The 27,914-nt window shown below is 33.9% G+C and overlaps 1 protein-coding gene across 7 annotated transcripts in view; it reads right to left on the bottom strand.

Annotated features, from left to right (window-relative positions):
* LOC106093479 (sodium/potassium-transporting ATPase subunit alpha) overlaps positions 1–27,914 on the bottom strand; it is a 189,181-nt gene that overhangs the window by 10,867 nt on the left and 150,400 nt on the right. For 4 of the 7 annotated variants that reach the window (XM_059362889.1, XM_059362893.1, XM_059362895.1 and 1 more), the window contains 5 exons: positions 25,153–25,290; positions 19,982–20,248; positions 18,112–19,893; positions 17,777–17,992; positions 16,458–16,552 (listed from right to left, as the gene is read on the bottom strand). In XM_059362889.1, the coding sequence (XP_059218872.1) occupies positions 16,458–16,552; positions 17,777–17,992; positions 18,112–19,893; positions 19,982–20,248; positions 25,153–25,290 (2,498 nt within the window). Of the gene's footprint in view, positions 1–5,411; positions 5,507–12,667; positions 12,763–16,457; positions 16,553–17,385; positions 17,481–17,776; positions 17,993–18,111; positions 19,894–19,981; positions 20,249–25,152; positions 25,291–27,914 lie in introns of all 7 variants that reach the window. The other 3 variants (XM_059362890.1, XM_059362891.1, XM_059362892.1) reach the window with 3 other exon arrangements.

Raw genomic sequence — 27,914 nt, 5'->3', positions numbered from 1 at the left:
GTATAAAATAATTAAAACAAAAACTTTAAACATACCATAGTAAAATTGATATTGTAAATTGTCTATTAGAAACCTAGTTTCTTGTTTTGAGGATACAACACTCAAACATTTTATAAAAAGGAAAAAAAATCTATGGTTCTAGTGAATAGTTTATAGTATTCTAAAGAAATGTTAGTTTCAAAGTTTGTACCTTTATGCATATTCCTACTGTTGCTATCTATTAGAAATCTAGTTTTTTGCTTTGAGTAAGCAACACTCAAACATAGAATAAAAAGGAAAAATATGCTACGGTTCTAGTAAATTGTTTCTTCATATAGTTTCCTAATTTTAATTTTTTTGCATATTCCTAATGTTCCTATCTACTAATAATTTAAATTGAAGTATTTTATTGAAATGCTTTAGAAAGTTAATATTTGAAGGTTGTTGATATTCAGGAATCAGTTTTCTTTCAATGTTTCGTACGAGATTCCTACAGTCCGTATCTACTCCCAAACATTCTTGCCACCTTGTTTTTTGCAGAGATGACCTTCAAAATCACTTTATTAATGAAGAACAAAAAATATGTTCAAATTAGTTACGACTATATTGTTTGCATTCCTATTGTTTCTCTACTTTTACCAAAAGTTTATATTTTTATCATGTTTATTCGAATTTTTCTTGTTTCTATCTACTATTCATCATTCTGTTATTTTTTTTCTCGAGGAGTTGTTTTTAAAGTACAATGATTTTGCTGCTGGCGTTCCTACTGTCCTCTTCTACTAAGGACAATTGTCACATTTTCAGCAAATGGAGAAGTTAAACATTTCAAATTCATGGTCAAAGCAATTTCAAGTATTGAACTTCTTCGTTTGTTGAAAATATAATATGTATCTTGTTATTAGTAAATGGGGACAGTAGGAACATACGTATCAATGCCATAGCAAATTTGAATATAATTGTTGAATTAATTATTTTGGAGTGTATAGTAAGATCAAAAATACATCAGAAAGAATTTGCAATAAGTAAAAGCGCGTTAGATTAGGCCGGGCCGAATGTTATATACCCTCAACCTCGCATGGGATTGGGTCTCAGATCAATAATTCGAGGTGTTACAAATGAAATGTTTCGGCTTACATAAAAATTCCTTATGTCCCTATCCACTAGTAAGTAAATCTAGATCTATAAAAAGATTCAGTTTTAAAGCAATTTCTACAGCACAATGATGTAAAGGACAGAAAAAAATATACTTTGCACTGGATTTACTCAAAAATATTTCTACTGTCCCCATCTACCGGTACTTATTTTGAGTATATTTAACTTAAATAAAAACAATGTCCTTTTCCATGGATTTACCCATAATATACCTACTGTCCCCATCTACTAGCATTATTTTTTGCATAATTTGCCTAAACGCATATTTAAATCATTTTGGAAGCCTGAATTTTTTGCCCTATCAAGAAAACTACCGATGGAATTCCTACTGTCCCTATCTACTATTACATAATAGAAGAAAAAGCAGATACTTTAACTTATTTTCACACTGCAATTGATAACCAGTACAAAAAGTATATGCCAAATTGTATTGATCTTGATGGCTAAGTTCCTACGGTCCCCATCTACTAGTAACTATTATTTATGTATTTTCATTAATGTGGGATATTTTTTAATAGATATGCAAACCATTTCCAACTCATTTGGATGACCTGTACTAAGTAAAATGGAGTTTCTAATTCTAATTTCCTTGGCAATAGGCTTTGGAATAATGATTTTAGTTTGAAAAGCATTTTGGATATATGCGATAAAACCTTTTTTAAATATTTTTTCCATATAAAATAAAGTTAAATTTAAAATTAAAAAAAAAAAAAATAGACGACAACTATAATATGGAGTAGTTTTAAAAACTGAAACCTTACCACAAATCACATATAGATATAGAAAAAACATAACAATAACTTAATTTTAACTTAAAAAGAAAATAAAATAAAAATACTTTTTTTTAAAATAAAAAAAAAACACTCTATATGATATACTAAATTCTAGTGAAAAGCCACAACTAAATATTCTCTAGGCTGATTTTGATTTGTCTCTTCTACAAGTTTTGTTTTTTTTTTTTTTTTGTTTTAATTTGTTCTATAAACTTTTCTATATATTTTATATACTAGTAATTATATAATGAAATAATATTTTTAATAAAGCTATTATTTGAAATAAATGATTCCTAAATTTTTAAAATTTTCTTTAATTTTGTCCGCTTTTTTTTGTAAAAAAAAAACATAAAACATTTAGAATTTTGACACTCAAAAGAGGAGATAGAGAGACAATAAGAGTTAGTAGGAGAGAAAAAAAAAACTGTGTGGTAAATAGGAAAAAAACACATCGAAAATCAATTAAGAATCATCAATCAATTCAATCCAATCCAATCGATTTTTTTTTAATAATTTTACCAATAGATTTTTTTTTAACTTTTCGAATTGTAAGGACATACGGGCGAGGAAAATTAACATACAGAAAAAACACTTGATTGAACATTTTTGTTTTTGGTGCGCTTATCTGAGAAAAATTCAATGAGTGAGTATATACGAGAGATAGAAAAATAGAGAGAGAGAGAGAGAGCGAGGTTTCAATGGTTTTTGTTTATGCTCAATTTTGGGTTTAACACACACACACATTGTTTATACGATCAATGTTGAGCTATGCAAGGAGTCAAAAAGGCCAATAGTTTTATGTGAGGGATATGCGGGTGGGAAGATTTTTTGCAATTTTTCGAAAATATAATCCTTGTAAATGACTAGACTTGTTAAGGAATCCCTATTAACTAAGGCTTGCTTTAAGCAAGAAAAAATATTTTAAACTATAATTATTAAAGAATTAAAAAATTTTGCAGTTCCTAGGATTTTTACAAAATTTGCCTCAATGAAGCACTAAATATTAGAGAATATATCCTTTTTAAGGCTTGTTAAAAAAATTTGATTTTTTCGAATATTTGAATATTTTACAGACTTTGACTCAATTAAGCACTCGTTGAATGGCAAACTTCTTACCCTATTATGTCTACATTTTTTAATTTTATCCTTGAAGTTAAGGCCAAATAAAGGTTTCTCCTTACTGGTATTTCTTTGTTTACATCACAACCAGAGATGGTCTGTCGGAAACATTGACGTATATGACATACATTTCCGATTTGGATACCCATTACGTCGGGTATAAATGTTGACCACCTTCTTCATAGCAGCTATATCGAAATATGGTCCGATTTGGACCAAATTCGACACGGAAATTGCGTGGTCTACTAAGTACAGGTCATTGTTCAATTATGTAGAATAATTATTTTTCATATCATATACGACACGAATGTCGAAAAGCTCGGTCTATATGACAGCTATATCCAAATCGGGACCGATCTGGGCCAAATTGAAGAGGTATGCCGAAGGGCCTAAAACAACTCACTGTCCCATATTTCGGCGAAATCGGACAACAAATGCACCTTTTATGGACCCAAAACCTTAAATAAAGGCGATCCCTCTACTATGTGGCAGTTATTTCAAAACTGGACCGACCAGGGCCAAATTGGAGAAAGATTTCGAGGGGCCTAACACAACTCACTGTCCCAAATTTCAGCAAATTCGGAAAATAAATGTGGCTTTTATGAGCCTAAGACCTTAAATCGACGGATCGCTCCATATGGGGGCTATATCAAGATATAGTCCGATGTAGCCCATCTTCGAACTTAACCTGTCTATGGACAAAAAAGGATTCTGTGCAAAGTTTTAGCTCAATATCTCTATTTTTAAAGACTCTGGCATGATTTAAACAAACAGATAGACGGACATGGCTTAGTTTCAACTTTTGTGAATTTATGAATATGGCAACACTGGTGCATAGGTTAGAACGTTTTTCTATAACAGAAAACGTCTGAAACCTTTTTTTTAATTTAAAATTTTGATAAATTTGTATAGGCACTTTAGCAACTAACTAAACTCAATTCCTCATGAACATTCCAAATTGCAAATTTATACTTGAACATTCCACTCAGGAACTGGGGCAAACCAGCTAGCATTAGTAAGGGAATAGCCACAGCTGAATATTTTGCTGATGTTCATGCCGGGATTTGAGCCCAGTCATTCGACGTCATAGGCGAACATGCTAACCTCTGCGCCACGGTGGCCTCATATAGCTACAACGACATTACAATGATATGATGACGAAACTAAACAAGATTGGAGAAATTTCAAGGTTTATGTCATTTACTACTTTTTATACAAGTATATGATGTCTTCGACGTTTACAACACTCTATATAAAAATTTCATAATATTGATGGGTATATCAATTTAATTAAGCGCCTAAAACCATGCTTAAATTTTGATTTTTCAAAACCATTGTTTTGTAGCGTTTACAAAAACAGTTGAAACCGCTTAACTGCAATACGGTTTAGTGAAAAAATCCCGCTTAAGTGAATCTTGATCTAAAGAATCATTGGGTTTTGGTGTTATTCAATGCAATAGAAACCGTTTAACTGTAAAAGTTCTCACACCCAAAATTCTGTTTTATTCCATGAAACTTAAATCACATAAGTGAAAAAGTGAAACAAACGGATAAGTGAAATCAAATTGATGTATTTTTAGCGTTTCACTTAAGCGGTTTGGACGGTGACTGTATATGGCTTTTTTAGTATATTTACAAGAATTACATTTCTTTTTTGCAAAAACTTCCAATTTGATGGTTTCCATGATTTTTTTTTTAGAATCTTTTCTCACATTTAACACTTTTTGGAATATAAAACGCCAACATCTATATTGAGGTTTCTGAATATGTTTTTTTTTTTCTTTTTGATAGCCACTTAAGAGAAAAAAACCAAGTTTCCGATCAAACAATTAACAAATTAATGATATGGAAATAACAATCAATAACAATTATTTGATGAATGAAGTATAATTTAAAACTAGTAGTTTTTTTTTTGGTTTTGTTTTGAAACTTGAAACATGATTTGCCGCTAAAAACAACTGTCTCTAAAAGTAGAACAGAACGTAACGACAAATGAAAAACAGAAACTCCAACGGAAACGGAAACTACTGAACAATATACAAACGAACGAAGTCTGTTTGTGGGTGTATGGATTTTGGGTGGGTAGTGGTTTGGTAAGTGTTTTTGAAAAAGTGTTTTGAGGTGTTTTTCTGTTTGTTGTTGTGGTGGTGGTTGTTTGGGGACCAGGAAGATTTGTTGTTTTGGTTTTTTTAAGTTTCTTCTTGTTTATAACAAAACAATATCTAAAAAAGATGCACTAGAACACACTAATAGCATTTAATTTTTTTTATTTGTTTTGTTTTCAATTTGAGTTTTGCAACAAAAAAAATTGCTCAACTAATTTATGGTGTTTTTTTTAAATTTTTTTGGTTTTTTGTTGATAATTTCTTATTATTCTATAATTCTGACCTGCGATTGACCAAGTTATCACGGTAAGGATCTCGGGGTTGACGTTTCATAATATCACTCTCGGCTTGCTCATAGGCAAGTGAAATGGCCGGTACCTTTATGGAGCGATTGTTTATGATTTGATTGTTTTCAAGTGTTTTTGAGGTTTAATGATTATTTTTTTGGTGGATTTTGTTTTTTTTTTTTTCATTTAAACAGAGTAGACAGAGTAAGACAAGAGGTGCAGAGTAGATTTTTTTTGGTTGGTTGTTTTTGTTTGTTTGGAAAAAGATTAAATGTAAAAGAATTTAAGAAAAATTTAAAAGGAAAAAATTCATAAGAAAAAGAACGATTAGATTGTTTCCGCAACAATTTGCTGTGGTATGTTGTTGGGTTTTTCTAAAAAAGTTTCCAAAGAGATATGCAATTTTCTGTTTTAAAACTGAAAATATTTATAACTAATTTAACCAAAAAAAAAAAACATATTTTTTGAGAGATTGTTGGGTAAATCTAAAATCTTATCAAAAAACAGAAATTGTATGTCTTTCCAATCCATAGCGAAGGTGTTTATGGTGGCAGTGGTAGTAGTAGTAGTAGTAGTAATTATAGTAGTAGTGGTAGATGGTGACAGACAATCTTTTCTAAATAGTTTCTTTTTGTAGATTGATGGCGATTTCCTTTTTTTCGTCTTCTAATCTAAAGTTTTTTCTTTCATAACACTTTATTTTTACATAATATCAATAATCTTAGTTAGATGTTTTATAATTAGTAATTATAAGGAGAAATGTTAAAAAATAACTATAAAAAAATTAATATAAAACAATATATATAAAAAACAAACTAGAGTGTTATGAAATTTTATAGAGATTACTAAAATTGTTAATAAATTCATAAGGGAAAAGGTTGTCGGTATACTTTTTTTTGATATTTGATTAAAGGTGTCATTAACATTAGTCATCCCTTAGCTAAAACTAGATTTTTAAAATATTTTTTTTTAAATAAAATTAAAAAAAATATATAAAAAATAAAAAAACATATAATATATGCTACAAAATGAAACTTGCACAATAGAGAGAATTGTAGAAAAAAAACGGTGGATGTGGATTTTGATGTTCTGAAAGTCTTTGGTTTAAATTGATTTTTCAAAGTGATAGTGGCAGTGGTAGTGTCTTTGAAAAAGTGTTTCCGTTATTAGTTTAGATATTTTTCGTGTTTGTTTTCAAAGTATTGTTAACATTCACTCTATATATAATTATAATTATTATTTTGTTTTTGTTTTAATGATAGCCTACATAGATAGTTAATGTTTAGAGAAAATTCTACTATGGGGAAAAGTAATTATTATTATATAACTATTTTAGTTGATGGTTTGGTTTTATACAACACTATTTGTTGATCTTATTTCTAAAAATGAAACTAAAACATCTGTTTTCTTCGAAATCTGTTTATCTTTCCTAGTTATAAATTGTTAAAAAAAATTAAAATAAACCCTTTAAATATATTTAAAATAAAAAATAATCAAAGATTATCAATAAAAAACTGAGAACTTACCTTATTAGGGAGATCTTTGTTGAGTTTTCAAAGACATTTGTTGAAGTGTATTTTCCTTAAAAGAAATCTATGAAATATTGTAAGAGAAAAATCTAAGTTGTTCTATTTTAAAGTACTCTGTTTCTTGATATTAGATTCAAAAAAATAAAAAGGCATTAAAATCGGCCGGGCCGATAACCAACACCAGAAATATATATCAACCACCTTTTGTCATAATCCAGTGAAACAATGCATCAGTTAGGAACCCATAGCAGTTATATCGATATATGGTTCGATTTGAACCTAACTCGGTACGGACGTCGAGGGGGGTCTAATACAATGCACTGTTCAAGAGGATAAAACAGAATTTTGATCTATATTGCAGCCATATCTAAATAAAGTTTTATCTCCATCATGTTCGGAAGGAACATTAGGGGTATCATCGGTTAATAAATGCAGCTTTTTTGGCGCAAAGATTTTAATTACGGAGATCGGTCTATATGGCAGCTATACCTCTTTGTGGAGAAGTTCATACTTAGCAAAACACCAGCAATAGAAGGGGGTGAACTACAGCTAAAAAAATGTTCTGATGGTCTAACCAGGATTTGTGATCTAGGTGTTCATCGTCATAGGCAAACATGCTAATCTTTGCTCCACGGTGGCCTTCAGCCAGGTCATTCCGGCCCTTACAGAAGTCCACAATAACAAGAGGGTCAAATGTCTGTAGAGAGCTTAAAGTGGAACAAATAAAAAAGCATAAAGTTCGACCGGACCAAACTTCGGATACCCACCACCTGGAGGTGTACATGTAAACCACCTTTCCCTATATATTTCAGTGAAAAATGCATTACTTATGCAGCCATAGCAGCTATATCGAAATATGCTCCGATTTGGACCAAATACGGCACGGACATTGAGTGGTCCAATAAATACAGGCCACTGTTCAGTTTTGGTTCAATATTGGTCTAAACTATATATGTATGACACGGATGTCGAAGAGCTTACAGTCACTGTTTCAAATTTCAGCGAAATCGCACAATAAATGTGATATTTATGGGCCCGAGACCTTTAATCGGGAGATAGTTATATCTCCCGGCTATATACAAATTTAGACCGATATGGGCGGTATTGATTACGGATGCCGTGAGGCCTAAAACATTTCTGTGCAAACATAGCCGAAGATTTTGGAAGAGCTCAGATTCAACGTTGAACGAGAAATAGCAACCGTTTCGGCTGAAATGTATTGCCGAGTCATCGAAAATTGGGTTCCAGCAGTTGTCATATGAACAAAGTCGAGTTCCACTCATAAATGTTTTGATTGTACCTCAAGCTGATAATAAAGTTATAATATCTCAAAAGTTATTCTTTTCAGTAACTTTTCAATAATCTAATCTTCCAACTTAACATAATTCCCATGGCCAATAAGCTTGACTCCACTTTGGAGAAAAAAAAACCAACTAAAGTGGTTATTGGAAAACTCGATATTTACTTTTTTGGGTCCGAAGTGGATATTCGATGTATTGCAAATGGTTTGACAAAAAGAATAAACCCCCATTCATGTTTGGTAGATGACCCCCATCCATGGGCCCCTGACAGTTGGGCCTTATTTTTTTTTTTTTTAATTTACATTGTACCGATGGGACCATATGTCCGTTTGAGGTGGGGCGTTACCCCTAGTTATATCTAGTGGACAGCATCACAGAGAAATTGCTGCCATCAATTCCATGAGGTTAAGGAAACTTAAGGAAGAAACTGTGTTTCCTTGTTAGTATGCCCGATATTCCCGATTTCCTTGTTAGTATGCCCGATACAAACTGGCGATTGGCTGACCTTTAATATCCATACTGCCCATAGATATTGATGATTGTTATATGTCATCGACTACAAACACCACTGTCTTACTTATATGAAATTCATTTTACTCGACCCACACAGATATGGCCAGCAATTCTTGAGCGTTTCTTATATTTCGCCTCCTAACTCTCAAAAACTTGGCTTATGATCAAATAAATTAGAATAACAGAGATTACTGTTATCTGAGAACGAATAAGATCTTCAATAAAAATAAGAAAAAGAGAGGTAGAAAGCATAAAAGCTTGTGGTACTTCTTCGGTCAATTTATATTCATCGGAACAGATCCCATCTGCCGTCAGAAACCAAACTCGATATAATTCGAACGAAATAGAGCAGACAACCCTTTCAAATGCCTTGGAGATATCCACAGCTACAATCTTACTCATTCTGTGGATCGACCATTGTAAGTATTTAGCAAGATGGTGGTTATATGCTCTCCATAACATTGGAAAGCGCGGAGCATGTTGGTTTAGGTCGGTAATTGGGGATTGGTTAAAAGTTCGCAAACTTCCAACGCATTGGAAATACTCCCACAATGTATGCAAGGTTTATAGGTCGATTATGGATTGCAACCGAACTTCAGTTGACAGAAAGGACTGTACCACTTTACTTGATATTGCCGCCAATACCATTCAATCTTTGGGGAACATTTTTCCGAAGTAAAAAATCACAAAACTGTTAAACACTTAACACGTAGAAAAGATCTTCAGCTTTTTTTGTTGTTTTGCATTATTTAAATTTTTTAAACACTACCAAAAATCCTAGCTATAATACTTTTCAAAAATACACTTCAACAAATTGTCTTGTTATCCCTTAAACATAAGAAACTCCCCTAAAGAAATACTTAAGTTATTCGATGGAGGGACTTAAGCCAAAAGTTCTTTGAAAGATGTTGAGAAGAAAAAGTTGGAGCAAAGTATATGTGTTTTTTTTCATATAAGGCATTATTATATAGAAAATATGTTATATAATATATAAGAATAAGTATATTTATATTTTATATATGAAAAAAAGAAATAATAAAGAGTAAGAGACAGAGAGACAGCTTTAGTTAAAAAATAATATCAACGAGCATATGATAAGTATATCTTTGATTCAAAGATAGAGAGAGAGAGAGAGAGAAAGAGACAGTACTATAGGTAGTGAATTTGATTCGTGGAGATCAAAGGTGAAGTGATTTATAATTTTTGATAGCTATTTTTCTGGTTTATCAGGGGCTGGTGAAAAACGTTTGGTAAGGCGGTTTCAAATATTTTGAAGGTTAAGATCATTGAATTGAATTTCAAAAGAAAAATTGTTAATTTTTTTGTAATATTCTTAGATATGAATATGTTAATGTTAAGTAGTTATAGTTGTAGTAGTTTATATATATGGTGAAGAGAGAAGGAAAAAAGTTGTTCTAGCATAAATATTGGCTAACAAATATTTTTTTTAAATATATATATAGGAGAAGATATTGTAGTTTTTCTTTGTGTTTCTATAGTTATATATTAAGGAGTACTTTTCTTTAAAAAAAAAAATTCAAAAAGGGAGATTTAAAAGGGAGATATTTGTAAAAAATAAAGCTACATAGAAAAAAATTGAAACATAAAAAAAATAAAAAAGCTACACTAAAAGCACAAAATTTAAAGCTTTTAGAAATTATGATTTTATAAAATAGAAGCCAATTTTTTTAATTTTTATAAAACATAAAAGAATTACAACTTATTAAAAAAACAAATAAAATTTAAAGCAACATAAATTATTATATTAAAATAATACTATTAAAATGTTTAATAAATTACCAACGCAAACCAAAAACAAAAAATTTAATAAAAAAATTACTTAAAAAAAAATCTATACCAAAAAACCAACGCAAACCAAATATGCTGTAAAAAACTAGGATTAAAAAATTAATCTATTTTAAGCCATCTAAACATTAAAGAAATCTTTTAGGATTTTTTTGCTATAAACCCCTAAGCCTACCTAACCCTTCAAACTTCCCATCTGTGCTGGTGCTCTTTTTGATCAAGCAATGTATACCGACATTGTGACAGCCTTGATTTAACGCCGTATATCCTAGGCGTTTTGGATTACTAATTGTACTTACAAAAAGTACTGTATAAAATTAATACAAACATTCGTATATTAAGGCACTGTACATAAAATTACTACGCATTAATGCCTGCATCAATGTACTGTAAACACGTACTGTATACAAAGGTACTGTATAAAATAACCTTATTTTATTCAAAAAAATTATATATGTATATTAAAATGAAACTGCTAAACAAGTTACAGACAACACATCATTAGTGAACAACTCCTCTGAGTAGTTTCAAGGGATAGCACGGGTCCCTCATCATTACCGGTGCGTTTTTCTCAAGCTTAATACCTGTCGGCCCGAAGCTAATTATGGGATATTTATTTCAATCTAAATAAAATACAATTTCTATACCCTTTATACGCTAGTTTTGAATTGCATGCCAAACGTTTAAGTACGAGATTGTTACTCAATACCGCCATAAGCGGTATTCATGTAGTTTCCGTCATGACAGGTCACTGTCTGATCGAACAAAATTCGGACAGAATTGTCTGATTTAGAGGATGTGAACATTCGCAAGTAGTTGGGCTTTTTAAGTGATATGGATGGTTCAACGGTAGGAACTAGAAGGCATCTTCCTTCTCCTGTTCCTGTGGTATCACAATGAACGAAAACGTCTTATTAAGACTGACTGCAACTTAAACCTAACCTAATGCGAGATCAAGTCGTCCTGAGTGTCGCGCTTACAAATGAAAATTCATTTGTTATGGGCTAAGATAAACCAGGAAATTATAGAGCAGAGGATCCAGAAATCAACTTAATCCATTTTGTACCAATCTAATTTGAGCTATTTTAAGACTATTTTTATGCCCGCCCTGTAATATCTTAAAGAGGGAGATATGGAGTAAAAATATTAAGAACAGATAGTGCAGGTATCATTCTTAATTTCATTGCAACATAAAAAAATTTTAATAAATCAACCAGCAAATATTTTTAATTATTATTCTGTCGTGAAAACCCCTATAATTTCTGTTCGACATCTCGGCCAATGGTACAAAATGGGTTAAGTTAAGGAATTTCAAATTTCGTTGCCTATTTTTAGGATGTCATGTTTTTTCTAGTCCCCTCAAACTTGATTTCCTTTGATTTCTTTAATGTTTCTATAGGCTCAAGGAATCTTTAAAAGTTTTTTTTTTAAATTAAGCTACTTAAAAAATATTATTGAAAAAGCTATATTCTGACAAAACTTTATAGAGAATATAATAAAATGTACTTTGCTTTTAAGTAAAAAAATAAGAAATAGAAAAAATATATTTTGTATAAAAAAGAGGAATATGACAAAGAAAATTATGGGTGGGAATATTGAAAGCTCTCTTTGAAGAGCTTTAGTAGAAGATTTTAAAAAAATATATATTACGCATTTGTTGAGTTGAAAAAAGAGACTTAATGCAAATACTTTGAGAAGAAGGGCAAAAAATCGTATTACTCAAAAAAGGGTGTAAAAAAGGTTTGATAATTTATGGCATTTTTTACTTATGGTTATTGCCGTTGCGAATAATTAAGTGGAGAGTTAAAAAGAGAGAGAGAGAGAAAAAGGCTAAGGGCAAATATATTTTGAATATTTGATAGGCTTTACAAAAACCTGTTGGTAAGGTGAAAAAGAGCTTTTGCTAGCAGCTCGCTGGGTGGTGTCGTTTTTTTTATCTTGCTTTGCTTGGTTTGGTTGGTTGTTGTACTTTTCTTTTTTTTTATTTGAATTTATCTTATAGACTGTCGGTTGGTTGGTTGTTGGGTTTATTTTATTTTTTTTTATTTGAATTTTTTCTGTTTGAGGAAAAAATGCTTTTGATGACACAAAGAAAAACTTTACCTTTCGTTGACCAGTTTATCGCAAAATGGATTCCTGGGCTGACGTTTCATAATATCTGATTCAGCTTCTTCATAGGCTAGGGAAATGGCAGGTACCTATTACGGGGCGAGGGGGTGTGTGTGTTTTTTTTTGTACAAGGCACGCAACACAAGATTGGATACGGATACGATAGTTCGAAGATAGCCAATAGTTTTTTTCGTTTCAAACGGGAGTTTAGTGTACAGATGCATTTACAAATCGGGCAGTAGCAGTTATCATAGTGTTTCAAGGGTTTTTGTTTTTGAAACGGATTTGTAATTTTTTACAAGTTTTTGTTTGTTAGTGTGTAAAGTGTTAGTTTTGTCAGAATGATGTAATAGTAGAATTTTTTTGGTAATGGTCGTTTTAGTATGTAGGTAGTGTTTAAGGTTGAAGTTTTGTTTTTGGAGATCCGTAAACAAATTTTGGGTATTTTTTGTGGTTGTTTGTACGTACACAAAAATTAAATATTCGTAACGTAACGTAAAATCGAAGGGAAAAATGTATAAAAAACAAAGAAAACAATTGTTAATGTTTATAAAAAAGCTTAGGTTTCTTCTATACAATTGGAAGAAGAAATACACAGAAGGAAAATAAAAACAACCTTACAATACCTAAGGCATAAAAAATAAGCTTAAAATACAAGATTTATGATATTCTCGTTTTTTTTTATAGAAAAACTCTTAGAAAGACCCTACCTAACGAGTATTAGAAACTGTAATATTTAATAATATTTATAAAATATATAAAATACCATCTTAATACTATTTATATATTCACATAATCTTACATTGTTTCAGTCTTTAATATACAAATACACTTAACCTAAATATGTGCATTACATTTACAAAATTTTCTAATTATTATTTTTTTAATTTTTTCAACATTGTGTGTATTTTTTTTATTAAAATAAAACTAAAAATTTTAATTATAAAAGACTACACACTTAAAATAAACACGTTTATAAAAATAAGCATTTTAAGAAGAAATGTCCAAGGGCATTGGGAAAAAACATTTATGCAAAAAGCAATTTTGCATAAGCTACACATAAATGTAAAGCTACCCAGTTTAGATCATGGTACTGGTAAAAATGAAAATAAATAAAAAAAAAAATCGTAATAAAACAAAACTTGTTCATATGGAGTCCATAAGTCTTGGAAACGGAATACTGAGAAAATTATGCTAAACCAGCGATGGGCAAGAACATAATCACATGGAGTTGGAAGTACTGTTCAATTGTGTTAAATTGCCCATTACTGCCGTAAACGGTTTGTCAAAAGCTGAAAAACTCGAATCCCTATTCTCTGACAAAAAACGAAAAAATATCCTATCGATAAAACTTAGCTCCATAGAGAAGCTCCAATTTGCTTCCAACAAATGATGATCTCTACCAAAGAATTTTTGAGTTATGTTATAAACAAAGTTTTTGTGAGCCAGGAGATTGGCCAAAAAAAATTGTTGGCCATCAATTAAGTGTCAAAAATTCCGCTCCCTTATCGCATCAGGGAAATAAAAATGTATAAATGCTTGGATTTTTTCCATATTCCTTTCTTTGGTCATTATGAAAGCTAACCTTTTAACATATAAGCTTTTTTGGATATTTACAGACAGCGGAATGTTCTGCTTAAATCAAAATTATTTTCTTTTCCTATTAAAAAAAATTGTTGTAAAAAAGACGAAAACCTAAAAATAAAAAAATTTCCACAAATTTTTAATTTCAATAAATTCCGCTCCCTAATTCTATAAGGCAAATATAAAAGGCATATATAATGTAAAGTTCTTGGATTTTTTCACCATTGCGTAGAACCTGCCAAATATCAGTATTTTTTGGATGTTTACCCTTAGACAACGAAACTTTATGCTAGAATTAATTTAATTTTCTTTTCCTAGTTAAATTTGCATAAGAAAGTCAAAACCCTAAAGACAAAATCTGACTTTTTCTGCAACATTTTTACTATCAAAAAAATGTTTTGGTCATAAATTGTTAACACTCAAAAAAATTCTGTTCCCTAATTCTATAAGGCAAATATACAATAATACCAAGTATTTGGAGTTTTGAAACATATTCCATTCTTCGGTCGTTATAAAGCCTAAAACGTTAATGTCACTTTTTGCTAAATCAAAATCAATTTCCTTCCTCTTTTAAAAATTTTTGTAAAATAGTCAAAAAAAAAAATGAAAGACAAAATCAAAATTTGCTGTTACACATAGGTTAGCAAGAAAAAAAATTCTAACGTAAAATTTTTATAGTCAAAAATTCCGTTCCCAACTCATATACAGTGGCACAGAAAAGTCTACATACCTCACTGAAAAAACACGTTTTTCAAATCAAATTTTTGTACCATATAGTTTTTTTGCCAAATTTCTATTGTTGCAAAAATTGTTTACCATGGTTCCCAGTATTTTAATTAGTTCACATTTTTAGTGTAAAATCTTATGCCAACTACGTTACTGTCATTTTACATAACTGCTATCTGTGAAAAGGTGTAGGCAGACATTTCTGTGCTACTGTATATTCAAATATACTTGAAAAATATGGTTTTTAGGGATATTTATCCTTAGACAATGGAATTTCATGCCAAAATTAAATAAATTCCAAATAAAGACTAAAACCGACAAAGAAATCCTAACTTTTTCTTCTTGATAGTTATAGACTAATTATCAAAAAAAAAAAAAATTTTTTTTCATAAACTAATTTATCACAAAATTCCGTTCCCTACTCTTGTAAGGCAAATAAAATGTTAAATATAACGAAAAAATTTTAATATTATTTATCTACTGGTAAAAATACACACAATAACAAACCAATTGGAATTAAATTTCTTTGGAGACAAATTTTCAAAACAAAAAAAATTAATTTTGTTTTGTATAAGTGCATAAAACAACTTATACTGTAAACAGTATAAGAGCGTAGATAAACCAAAAAATCAACAAAATTGTTTTAAAAAATAAAAAAAAAACAATTCTTATAAATATAAGTCGAGTGCAAAATGGAGTTTTTATATGGGATCAAGTCATATCAACATGACTGATTGTTTGACGAAGATGTTATAAAATAATGAGGGTCTTTAGTTTTGGTGATGGGGAAGGGGCAAGAGATTTAAAACACAAATCACAACAACATCGAAATTAGTAGAAATGCAAAAAACTTAGTTTACAATGAAGATGAGGGCCACGGTGATGATGGTGATGCCTAAACCGAGATAAGGACTTTAGTATTCAGTTATTAAATGGAATGAAAATATGATAACCAAAAAAGTTACAAAAGAAATCCCCGTGTATGTTAGAGTTATAGGTAATGAATTTTTGTTTCTTTACAGCTGGCAAAGTAAAACTTTCTTTCCTTTCGGGTTTAGTACTAAATTGTTAGAGATGTTAAAACTTAAGGTTTGGCATTATTTGCTGAGACGCACACACACACACATGTATATTATATAGAGGTTAACAACATCGATGGTTTTTGTGAGGGCACATTCATTATATGCATGTTAGATAGAGGTAGTAGAGGTGGTAGTTAATGATGTTGGTGTTGGGTGGAAGGTGGTTAATATCGTTTAACAATCCAACCATTTGGTTTTGCATACAAGTTTGTTCTTGCTGAAAGAAAATCCCGACTTTTTTTGGGTGGTTTTTGGTTACAACAGTTTTAGAATGGTAAGTTTTTAGTTTAAAGTTTTAGATTGTGGTACGTGGAACACTTAGGGGGTTTTGGGTTAAGAGTTTAACATAGAAACATATACAAGAAAAAAAACAAAAAAACATGTATAGGCACCTTGAATTGACCAATTTATCGTTGAATGGATCACGGGGTGGACGCTTCATGATATCGGCTTCAGCAGCTTCATAAGCCAAAGAGATAGCAGGAACCTAAATACGAGCGATTAACACAACAAGCGTAGTAGAGAGGTAGTAGCACAAAAACAAACACACGGCACACAACACATTTTCGGATAGGTAAAATGTGAGTGGGGGTGTTTTTTTTTCAGTTTGTTTTGGGGAAGGCAGGTTGTCAAATACATAGTGTTCGTTGTTGGGAGTAAGGTATGTGTGTGTGTGTTGTACATGTATGGGTGTGTGTGTTGGCAGTTCAAAAATCGGGGACCCCATATATAAAGTTTGGATATAGGGGTTGGCATCATTCAAAAATTCACACAATTTGACACACACACACACGCACATTAGCCATTGGCACAGTTGTAGTAGTAGTAGTAGTAGTGGTGGTGTAGAGTTTTAACACAAGATAGTGTTGTAGCAGTAGATGGATGGTAGTAGAGTAGATTTATAATAGAATATATAAAAATATATAGATATAATCGATGAGTAAATTTATAAAAAGGATGATTTTAAAAACAAAACAACAATAACTTAAAACATAGTAAAAAAAATAACTAGCACATCTCAAAAAGAGAACAAACAAAAAAAAATTAAATCAAAATAAAAATTTATAAAAAAAAATATTTATAAAATAATATATAAAGACTAGCTTCCATATGGTTTCACTTTTCTTCTGGTAACTTAAAACTAGCTTAGCAAGACACCATACAATACTTGGACTGTGATGAGGCCTTGAAACCCATAGATGTCTTATCCTCGGTTAGCCTACAGTTGCATAAGCCCAACGATACATGATGACGTAGTCTAGCTCCAGTTTGTTACACATTTTCTTTATACGGGGTTTTGAAAACATTCATTCATTATACCTTTCATTGACCAAATTGTCAATATCCGGATTACGGGGTCTTCTCTTCATAATGTCGGCTTCAGGTCCTTCATAGGCCAACGAAATGGCTGGAATCTTTAGTTGGCATATATGGTAGGTAGTAGTGATAGTGTGTTTCGTTTGCATTATGATAAGATTCAAGTACATTTTGTTTGTTTTAAAAAAGGATATTTCTTTCTTATACCTACGTATACATACATCATAACACATAACTCTTATACCTAGCCCTATAATAACAACTTTGTAGTACATTTGTAGCCAGAATTATAAAAGCTAAAACTTTCCATAAAAATACATTTGCATATATAAAAAAGTTTCTTTTGTTTTTTCTCATAAAAGCTAGGCCAAAGAAAAATTGAACTTCTACTTACCATGTCAGTACCCAAATCAATGCACAAAATGGTTACAGTACCCAAGGGCAAGGGGATGTCACACAAGATGAAAGCCAAGAAAGGTGAGATTTCAGGAATGTTGGAGGTCAAGGTATAGGCAATAGATTTCTTCAAGTTGTCGAAAATCAAACGACCCTCCTCAACGCCAGTAACAATGGAAGCGAAGTTGTCATCCAACAAGATCATGTCAGCAGCCTTAGTTTTTTTTTATTAGTGTTTGGGAATTATTTGGCAAAAAATCATTTTAACTCCCGTTTTGTCAAGCAGTATGTTAAAAGTAAGAGCATATGATTAGTCTTTCGATCAAAACTCACCTGTTTGGATACATCGGAGCCAGCAATACCCATAGCAACTCCAATATCAGCCTTTTTCAAGGCGGGCGAATCGTTGACACCATCACCGGTTACAGCCACAATAGCACCCATACGTTGGCAACCCTCAACAATAATCAACTTTTGTTGGGGTGAGGTACGAGCAAATACAATCTCAGTATGGTAGCGTAAGATTTCATCCAGCTGATCGGAACTAACGTCACGAAGTTCAGCACCATGCACAACAGCAGCCTTAGCTTCACGTGGATTAACTTCCGAGACAGGGATATTCAAACGTTGGGCTATATCTTCAACAGTTTCGTTGCCTTCCGAGATGATGCCTACTGATTTGGCAATAGCCTTGGCAGTAATGGGATGATCACCGGTAACCATGATAACTTTAATACCGGCAGAACGGCACTTGGCCACGGCATCGGGTACGGCAGCACGTGGGGGATCAATCATAGACATCAGGCCAACGAAACGTAAATTGTCGATGGGGAAATTAACATCGTCAACGTTGAATTTGAATCCGGTGGGATATTTGTCGGAGGGCAACATGAAATCACAGAAACCCAATACACGTTCGCCCAAACCTCCCAATTCCATGTAGGCATTGTTGAAGGCCTCCTTCATCTCTTCGTCCAAGACCTTTTCCTTGCCATTAATGAAAATTGTGGAGCAACGTTCCAGGATACGTTCGGGGGCACCCTTCATGACAAGCAAGTAGCGAGGGTCGGAGGGATCTTCGGTTTCGTGAATTGAGACCTGATACTTATTGGTGGAGTTGAATGGGATTTCGGCCATTTTCTTGTTGCGTTTGCGGATATTCATGACGTCACCAAGAGCCAATTCCATACACTTCAAGAGAGCAGCTTCGGAAGCATCACCGCTGACTTCCTTCTTCAGAATTGGAACACCTTCTTGGCCGCCTTTGAATTCAGCACGGTTGCAGAGAGTGGCAATGCGAGAGAGCGCCTTGAATCCAGGGCTAGTTCTATCGTATTGGACACCCGACTGATCTTCTGTTGTATCGGCCTCAATGATTTGGTTGTCGAACCACATGTGAGCGACAGTCATACGATTCTGGGTCAGGGTACCGGTCTTATCCGAACAGATGGTCGAAGTGGAGCCCAAGGTTTCGACAGCTTCCAAATTCTTCACCAAACAGTTCTTCGATGCCATACGTTTGGCAGTCAATGTCAAGCACACAGTGACAGTAGCCAATAGACCTTCAGGTACGTTAGCGACAATAATACCGATCAAGAAAATAACAGCATCTAACCAATGGTAACCCAAGATGAAGGCAATGACGAAGAATGTCACACCCAAGAACACAGCGACGCCGGTAATCAAATGAATGAAATGGTGAATTTCCTTGGCAATGGGGGTTTCACCAGTATCCAGACCGGAGGCCAAACCGGCAATACGACCCATCACAGTGTGATCACCACAGCTGATGACAACACCCTTGGCAGTACCTTCGACGGCATTGGTGGAGAAGAAAGCCAAATTCTTTGTTTCCAAGGGATTCTCGTGTGTGAATTCGGGGCCACGAGACTGTGGTTCAGATTCACCAGTCAGCGAGGAGTTGTCGACCTTAAAGGTACGAGCCTCAATAATACGAATATCAGCTGGGATACGATCGCCGAATTTTACTTCCACAACATCACCCAAGACTAAATCTTCGGCACGGAGAGTTAATTTTTCACCCTCGCGTATGACAGTGGCGAATTGGGGAACCATGTTTTTGAAAGATTCCATAATTTTTGAACTTTTTGATTCCTATGAAAAGAGAGGGAGGGAGGGAGATAGAGAGATAGGGAGACAAAATTAGTATTTTCTACTTTGAAGATGTATTTGGCCAACTCACCTGATAGTATGAGAAAATACCGGTAACTATGACTACAGCTGAAAGTACGATACCCAAATATAAATTATCATCTGATGGCTCTTCACTGGTACTGGCCTGAATGGAATAGGCCACAAAACATAAAATAGCACCAATCCACAATAACATAGCGAAACCACCAAACAAATTCTTACAGAACTTCACCCATTCGGGTGTTTGTTTGGGTGGTGTGAGAGCATTTGGGCCATCACGTTCCAAATTTTCCTTAGCCTTGGCATGACTTAAACCCTGCGAAGAGAAAAAACATGAAAAATAAATGTTCATTAATTTTTTTCTATATAACGAGTTTAAAAGTACATATTATGAGTAAAAAGAGGATAAAACGGAAAGGCTGCGATGTCTTTGAAACAGAAATAGAATCATATCAACGACTTGAGTGATTTGAAATTTTCTATAATGTTCCCCCTGTCAGACATGACAAAATTTGACCTGGAGGTCTAACACCCATTCAAGGAAGTGGGTGAAGCCTTCTAAGTTGTCATGAAACAAGACATAAAATAAGACTCTGTAGTTAGTTGTAGACTATCTTGTGTATAGGTTTTTCGAATGAGTATTAACCATGGAAAAGCCTCGAAAGAAGAAAGGCATCACGAAAACAGAAATATATTCTACAAGCTCTCGGCGCAGGATGAACTCTGAGCTCCAATTTGTTGGTGTTCATCGTCATCGCGGAAAGCTCACCTGAGAACTATTGAGTGTGTCCACTAGTTGCGTAAAGTGGAGTGCAATACAGACCAGTGGTTGGCAAAAACTCACTCTTTTACTCATTACTTTGTACACAAGAAAATAATCCCAAGCAGACCCATAGGCTTGCAAAAAATTGCAATTGTGTGCTCGTCACTGGTATAGACACATTCTCACACACTACATTTTTTCCTTTTTTGTTTTAACCGAGCAAAGAGCAATCAATATATTGAACATCTCGGAAGAGTGCGGATGTTAAACTCGGAAAGTGGCAATTCTGAAAGTTTCTGTACAAAAATGCTGGTATGTCCAATGACAAAAATTATTAAAACAACACACAACTGGCTGGCAGGTACAAGAAAACAAACAACAATTTCTAAGCCACATACATTGTTTGGTAACATTTACGCGATAAAGAAATATTCATCACAAAGTAGGTATTCAAATGTGCGAAAACAACAACAACTATTTTAATACCCAACGCCATAGGATGGGGGTATACTAACCTAGTCATTCCGTTTGTTACACTTCGAAATATTGATTTGCGACCCCATAAAGTATATATATTCTGGATAGTCTGGACATTTTGATTCGATCCACCCATGTCCGTCCGTCCGTCTGTCGAAATCATTATAGCGGTCGAACGCGTAAAGCTAGTCGCTTGAAATTTTGCACAGATACTTAATATTGATTTAGGTCGTTGGGGATTGCAAATATTAGGGCCATATCGGTTCAGATTTATATATAGGTCCCATAAAAACCGATCTTCCGATTTGACTTCTTGAATGCCTGGAAGCCGCAATTTTCATCCGATTTGGCTGAACTTTTGCATGTGGTGTTCCGTTATGACTTTCAACAACTGTGCCAAGTACGGTCCAAATCGGTCTATAACCTGTAATAGCTCCCATATAAACAGATCTCCCGATTCGATTTCTTGAGATCCTGGAAGCCAGAAATTTGGTCCGATTTGGCTGAAATTTTGTTCTGTTAAGACTTCCAACAGCTGTGTCAAGTACGGTTCAAATCGGTCAGGTTATCGACCTCCCATAGCTCCCATATAAACCGGTATCTCGATTATCCTTGTTCGGTTCCTAGAAGCTTTAACTTTTGCAGGTTTGACAACTAAATTTAGTTGGCATGCAATTTTAGCAGAATCCATGGTGGTGAGTTCCAAAGATTTGGCCCGCTTTTACTTGTTTTGTTTTATTTACAGACCATAATACAAAACCATAATGGAGTTGCGGGAAAATGTGAGGCTTTTAAAATAATTGTTTATCATAACATCGAAATATATCCAAATAAACTGACATCTGTATAATTTGTAAAAAATCGAGTTTGAATGATGTTACAACATCAAATTGAACTTGGCAAATGCAAATTTGCCCTTGAACATTCCATTAAGGAACTGGGGCAAACTTCTCACAAATCAATTAGTGCTGTCCGATTCAATTTTAAGCTCAATGATAAGGGACCTCCTTTTTATAGCCGAGTCCGAACGGCGACCCCTAGAGCGGCACCTCTCTGGGGAGAAGTGGTTACATGGCAAAGTACCTCACAAATGTCGCCAGAATTAGGAGGGGTTAATCACCGCTGAAAATTTTTCTGATGTTCCCGCCAGGATTCGAACCCAGGCGTTCAGCCTCTATTTATGACTTCCAATACCCACACCAAATAAGACTTAGATAGGTGGAAAAATAGGTATTGCCTATATTTTTTTTTTTTTTTTTTTTGACACAGGGCACGCCACAGGGGAGCATTTTATCGCCACTCCTATGGGTGACCACCATAAATGACCTATTACGGCAGCCATGGCAGCCGGTTGTGTGTACCGGATTGACCCGATGAATTCTTTCATCGGCAAGGGCTACCATCTCAGTGCACCACACACTGCTACTACAACAACAACAACCTAATACGGATGCTGACTGAGGAGGGATTTAAACCCGTCTGCTATGTAGACGATGTTATAATACTTCTCAGAGGCAAGGATCCGAACGAGCTATGCAGAAGGGCCGAAAGGGTCTTGCATATGGCATATGACTGGGCTAGACCCAGAGGTCTCAATGTTAACTCAGAGAAGACGAAGAAGAATATGCTTGTTCACGAGGAAGACGAAGGTGGGCGCATTTAACGCACCACGTTTCCTCAATAAGACGATTTCGATATCTGACAAGGTCAAATACTTAGGTGTGATCTTGGACAGGAAACTGAATTAAAAGTGTCACATTCAGGAGCGTACTGAGAAGGCTCACAGATGTTGGGCACTATGTAGACGGGCCGTGGGCTCGAAATGGGGCCTGATTATTAGATTAGGTGATTAGACCAATACTTACTTACGCCTTAGTAGTTTGGTGGACTACAATGGAGAAAAAGTGCAATATAAGGACCATACAACAGGTTCAGAGAACATGTTGTCTTGCCATAGACGGAGCGATAAGGACCACGCCCACTAGGGCACTGGAGATTATTCTAGATATCCGACCCATTGACATACAGATTAAGTGTGAGGCAGCCACTGCGGCTATGAGACTTAAGGTGATGGGAGAATAGATTGAGGATGGGGACCGCTCATACCACCGCGGTATAATCGAGGCGACGATAGAAAACCTGGAAGGAAGGAAAGAGGTTTCCAATCGGATACCTGAGATGAACCTTGAAGTCGAGTGCGAGGCATTGCTGCCATCGGCGAACCCTACTATTGCCATCTGGAAGATCATGTTACATGGATGGATCAAACCTAGAGGACAGAGTGGACCTGGGTGTTTACTTTAAGAACCCAGGGACTGACATCTGTTTTAGACTGCCTGACCATAATACGGTCCTGCACGCGGAGATACGGGCGATCATGGAATGCGTGAAGTGGTGTGGTGCTAACTTGTGGACGTCGAGTCTGAATATCTTTACCGACGGTAAAATTGCCATAACGGCAATAACAACCAGGACGGTAAGGTCACGAACAGTCTTGCAGTGTGAGAAGGAGATTAACACCTTCTCTGAGGATGGCAAAATCCCCATCGTTTGGGTGCCGGGCCATAACAGAGTAAGGGGAAATGAAAGGGCAGCCGATTAGGCAGTGAAGGCCAGAGGACTGCCGTCAATAAACTTGGTTAACCCGAAACGTTTCGGGTCGACGCAGTCCGAGTTAAGGGAGTGGGCGACGAATGCGCCCACTCCGTCGGTAGGACGGCGAAAATCCTATGGGGGCATCCAGATCGTGAGAAGACGAGGCTATTACTGAAAGGAAGCATGAAGGAGGTCAGTATAGCTATTGGTATCATAACGGGACCCCTAGGACTACGAGCTCACTTATGTAAAATCGGTGCGGCAAGTGATAGCATGTGTAGGGCATGCGGGGAAGATGATGAGACGTTGGAGCATTTTCTTTGTCATTGCCCGGCTTTAGCGTCCAACAGATACCGGTACTTAGGTGGAGACACAATATCAGACATGAACCAACTTAGGGGAGAGGCATTGAAAACAATTAAGCATTTTGTAAGTAGCATGGAATTCCTAACTTAAAATTTTCTTTTTAGAGGTTACTTTATAGTTTTTAGAGCGCGCAACAAGCCGATTACTGCCTTAGGTGTATGTCCAAAGTGGCATGGGGCGGATTAATATCTGCACCGTATTTTCAACCTAACCTTATTCAAACCTATGATCCGATGTGACTTTTATAGCCACTAAAAGCTCAAATTGCTTAATTTGTCTGAAGTTTGCTACGAAAAACAAACTTGATATCTTCAGCACCAACACCTAATCTGTGCTACGCAACGATATGCTTATTTGACTTGTGTAGCCCCTAAAAGCCTTTATTTTGTTCATTTTCTTTGTAAAGTCTAGACCCTACATAGAGGATATGAGAACTGGCCGTAAAAAAACAGATGAGGCCGTTTTGCAACATTAGATGAAAAAACTAGAGGCCACAATGTTGATATGCTGATTATAGAAGTGATTGCAGAGACAATGATAAAGTAGTCGAATAATCCAAATGAGATCAAATCTTAAATCACTTCCAATGTTATAATTTATAAGAATAAAGAAAAAAACTGTTTTAGAATTTGTCTTTCATCTTGTTATTAACTTTGGGTTGCCCAAAAAGTAATTGCGGATTTTTCATATAGTCGGCGTTGACAAATTTGTTCACAGCTTGTGACTCTGTAATTGCATTCTTTCTTCTGTCAGTTATCAGCTGTTACTTTTAGCTTGCTTTAGAAAAAAAGTGTAAAAAAAGTATATTTGATTAAAGTTCATTCTAAGTTTTATTAAAAAATCCGCAATGGATTTTTTTTTTGGGCAACCCAATACATACGATTTGAAGTACTTGATCTATGTTGGAAGTTGTGTAGGATTCGAACCACACAATTTGTTTTTGTATTTTACGCGATTTAGTTCTTTGATATCCTTACATTTGACTCACATATTATATTAAAATGAAGTGAAATACTTACATTTTCAGGATGTGTCTGAAAACGCTGATACAGCTCTTCAGGAGTGATTTTATGATAATCGATATCTAACTCCTGTTTGAGATCATCTAAATTTTCCTTTTTCGCACCACCACCTTTAGCCGGCATTTTGCGTTTTGTCTAAACGATGATTAGAGAAAAAAAAAACAAAATTAAATATTAGTTTTTTATATAAAATTATTCAATAATAATAATTGTTTTGTAAGTGTATAAGTAGAGATACTCAAAAAAAAATATAGCCAAAAGAAATTACGATTATATCACTTGTTCCTTTACCGTTATTTTTATATCATGCCATTTAAGTGTATATTGGGTGTGTAGATAATACCATTATTATTATTAGTGCTTTGATTACAACCTATACGTATGTATATTGTCCAATACCATATATTTTTTTTATATATATATAAAAGGTACTTGTATAGAAAAAAGATAAAAAATTAATTATTATTTGTTTAATATAGTTTATATTGTTGTTATTATTGTAGCCAGACCATACCATTATTATTTTTGTATTTTTGGTTTTTTTTTTGGAGTTTATATATGCCACCAAATATTTTTTGTTGTTGTTGTTTATATTACTTACCACCCCTGTATTCATAATAAAAATGCTTAATAAATAATAATTAAAGCATAGCATTATTAAATCAGAAACCAAGTTTTTTTTCTATACATCAAATGAGGAGGAGGATGATGATGATGATGACTTAAACTATTAGTAAACATTCGCAAATTGTTTTTTAAGTGAATTCCATTAAAAAAAGCCAATAAAATTCTTCCAAATGTTAGTTAAATGCTAATACGTGTTAGTCGTGAGAATATTTTAAAATTTTTGTTTCAATTCAACTATTTGCTATTTGTCGTTTGCTAAATCCTCTAAATTTTGTTCACAATAAAAAAAAAAACACATACACTCACAGCCCTAACAAATAAACAAAAAGGAAAATTGTCACGTTTATGTCTAAACGGCAGATGAGCAGAAACAAAAGCCAATCGCAAATGCCAAATCAATCATTCGAAACAGATTTCAGATTCACTTGTCTTTTGTTGTGGGTACTTTTTTTTTTTTTTTTGAGGGGAAAATTACTTTTTTTGGCTTTTGTTTTTCCATTTCACTGTTTCGTTTAATTTTAGCATTTAGGTGAGAAAATTTTCGTAACATGGTCAACGGCGTGTGTGTGTGTGTGCGATGCCTGTCTTTTAGATTTTTCATTCAAAAAAAGATCAACAGCAACATTTGTAGTTTTATTTTAAAATTAGTTTGAGTACGTATGTCATCGTTGAGTGCTGTTGAGTGAATTTGCTACGACGTCATTGATTAAAAATAAAATTTGGTTGAATTTGGCGTTTTATATTGCCATTAGAAAGACCAAAACAAAAATTAAATTTTAAATTTTCAAATGAGGTGATATTTTTATGCAAAAATAGCAAAAAAAAAAATAACACAACAAAAATCGCTTCCGATAAGCTTTGTGCCTAGAAACAAGGCACAAAGGATGCCCAAGTCAAGAACTAATTTCAAAATATGGTAAAAACATAAAAAAACACGAAACCACTTCTTGATCTCAAAAAGGCCTTAGGTGCCCGTTTGCAATTTCAAGTAACATTAGCACTCTTTAAGCGATTTGGTTTCAAATATATACAGTTCCCATATAAATCGATTTTTTTGTTTGGTTTTTAAAACCTGTTAGCCTCCGTTGTACCAAATTTGGATGAATAATCTGAGGCTTACATCGTAGGTATGCCGACTTTAAATTTGGTTGCAGAGACACTGATGAGGCCGGTTGTGTTATAAACAGAACAATTCAGAACCCCTACAACGTTGGTTAGTCAACTTGAAAACAGATCGTAGAGATACTGATGAGTAGAGTCCGGATTTTATGCAATATCGATATCCATTATCATATCCATTATTTTCCGAATATGGTGGTATTTTTTAATAAAATTTAATTTTGTATACAAATAACAACTTCAGGACTTCGATTCTGCGTGTATGAATGCAAAATATCACCACATATCCCAAATAATTGTTGGAAGAATTTCAATATTGCTTACAAATCCGGACTCTACTGATGAGGCAGTTAGTGAATTAGGCTGAAAAGAGCTGATAAGGAAGACATGCTAACTTCCGAATAGGCCATAGAGACACTGATGATGCAAGGTGCAATATGGACTAAAAAGTCCGCACCCTACAAAGTTGCTCTACTAACCTACAAACATTTTACAGAGACAGAGAATTTCGATTCGAAATAATTGTTGGAAGAATTTCGCTGTTGCATAAAAATCCGGACTCTACTGATGAGACAGTGAATTAGGCTGAAAAAGAGCTTATAACGTACGAACATTTCGAGGTATTCCAAACGGAATGATGAAATTAGTATATCCCAATCCTATGGTGGAGGGTATACAAATATCAGTATGCTGACTTCGTAATTGGTCGTAGAGACACTGATGTTTCAGGTAGAATTAGATATGACTTGACTTGATATAACATCTTGGGTTTCTAGAGGGCGCAAGCTCATGGGAAAGCTTTGATCAAAGTGAGTACCTCGACAGATCACTTACACCAAAAACAGAAGGCGAAACTATATGAATAGAAGTTCTAGATGCATTTACATTCGCCCCATTCTCTAAATTACTAGCTATATGCAGTAACAAACTATATTTTAGTCATATGAAAGTTTTTAGTAAGGCAAAATAAAATGGTTCAGCAGCACTGCATAGATTGTATTGCTCTTGATAAA

Source organism: Stomoxys calcitrans, chromosome 2, assembly GCF_963082655.1.
Source record: "Stomoxys calcitrans chromosome 2, idStoCalc2.1, whole genome shotgun sequence".
NCBI lineage: Eukaryota > Metazoa > Arthropoda > Insecta > Diptera > Muscidae > Stomoxys > Stomoxys calcitrans.
The sequence above is the reverse complement of the archived record's forward strand: the minus strand, read 5'-3'. Positions and strand labels throughout refer to the sequence as shown.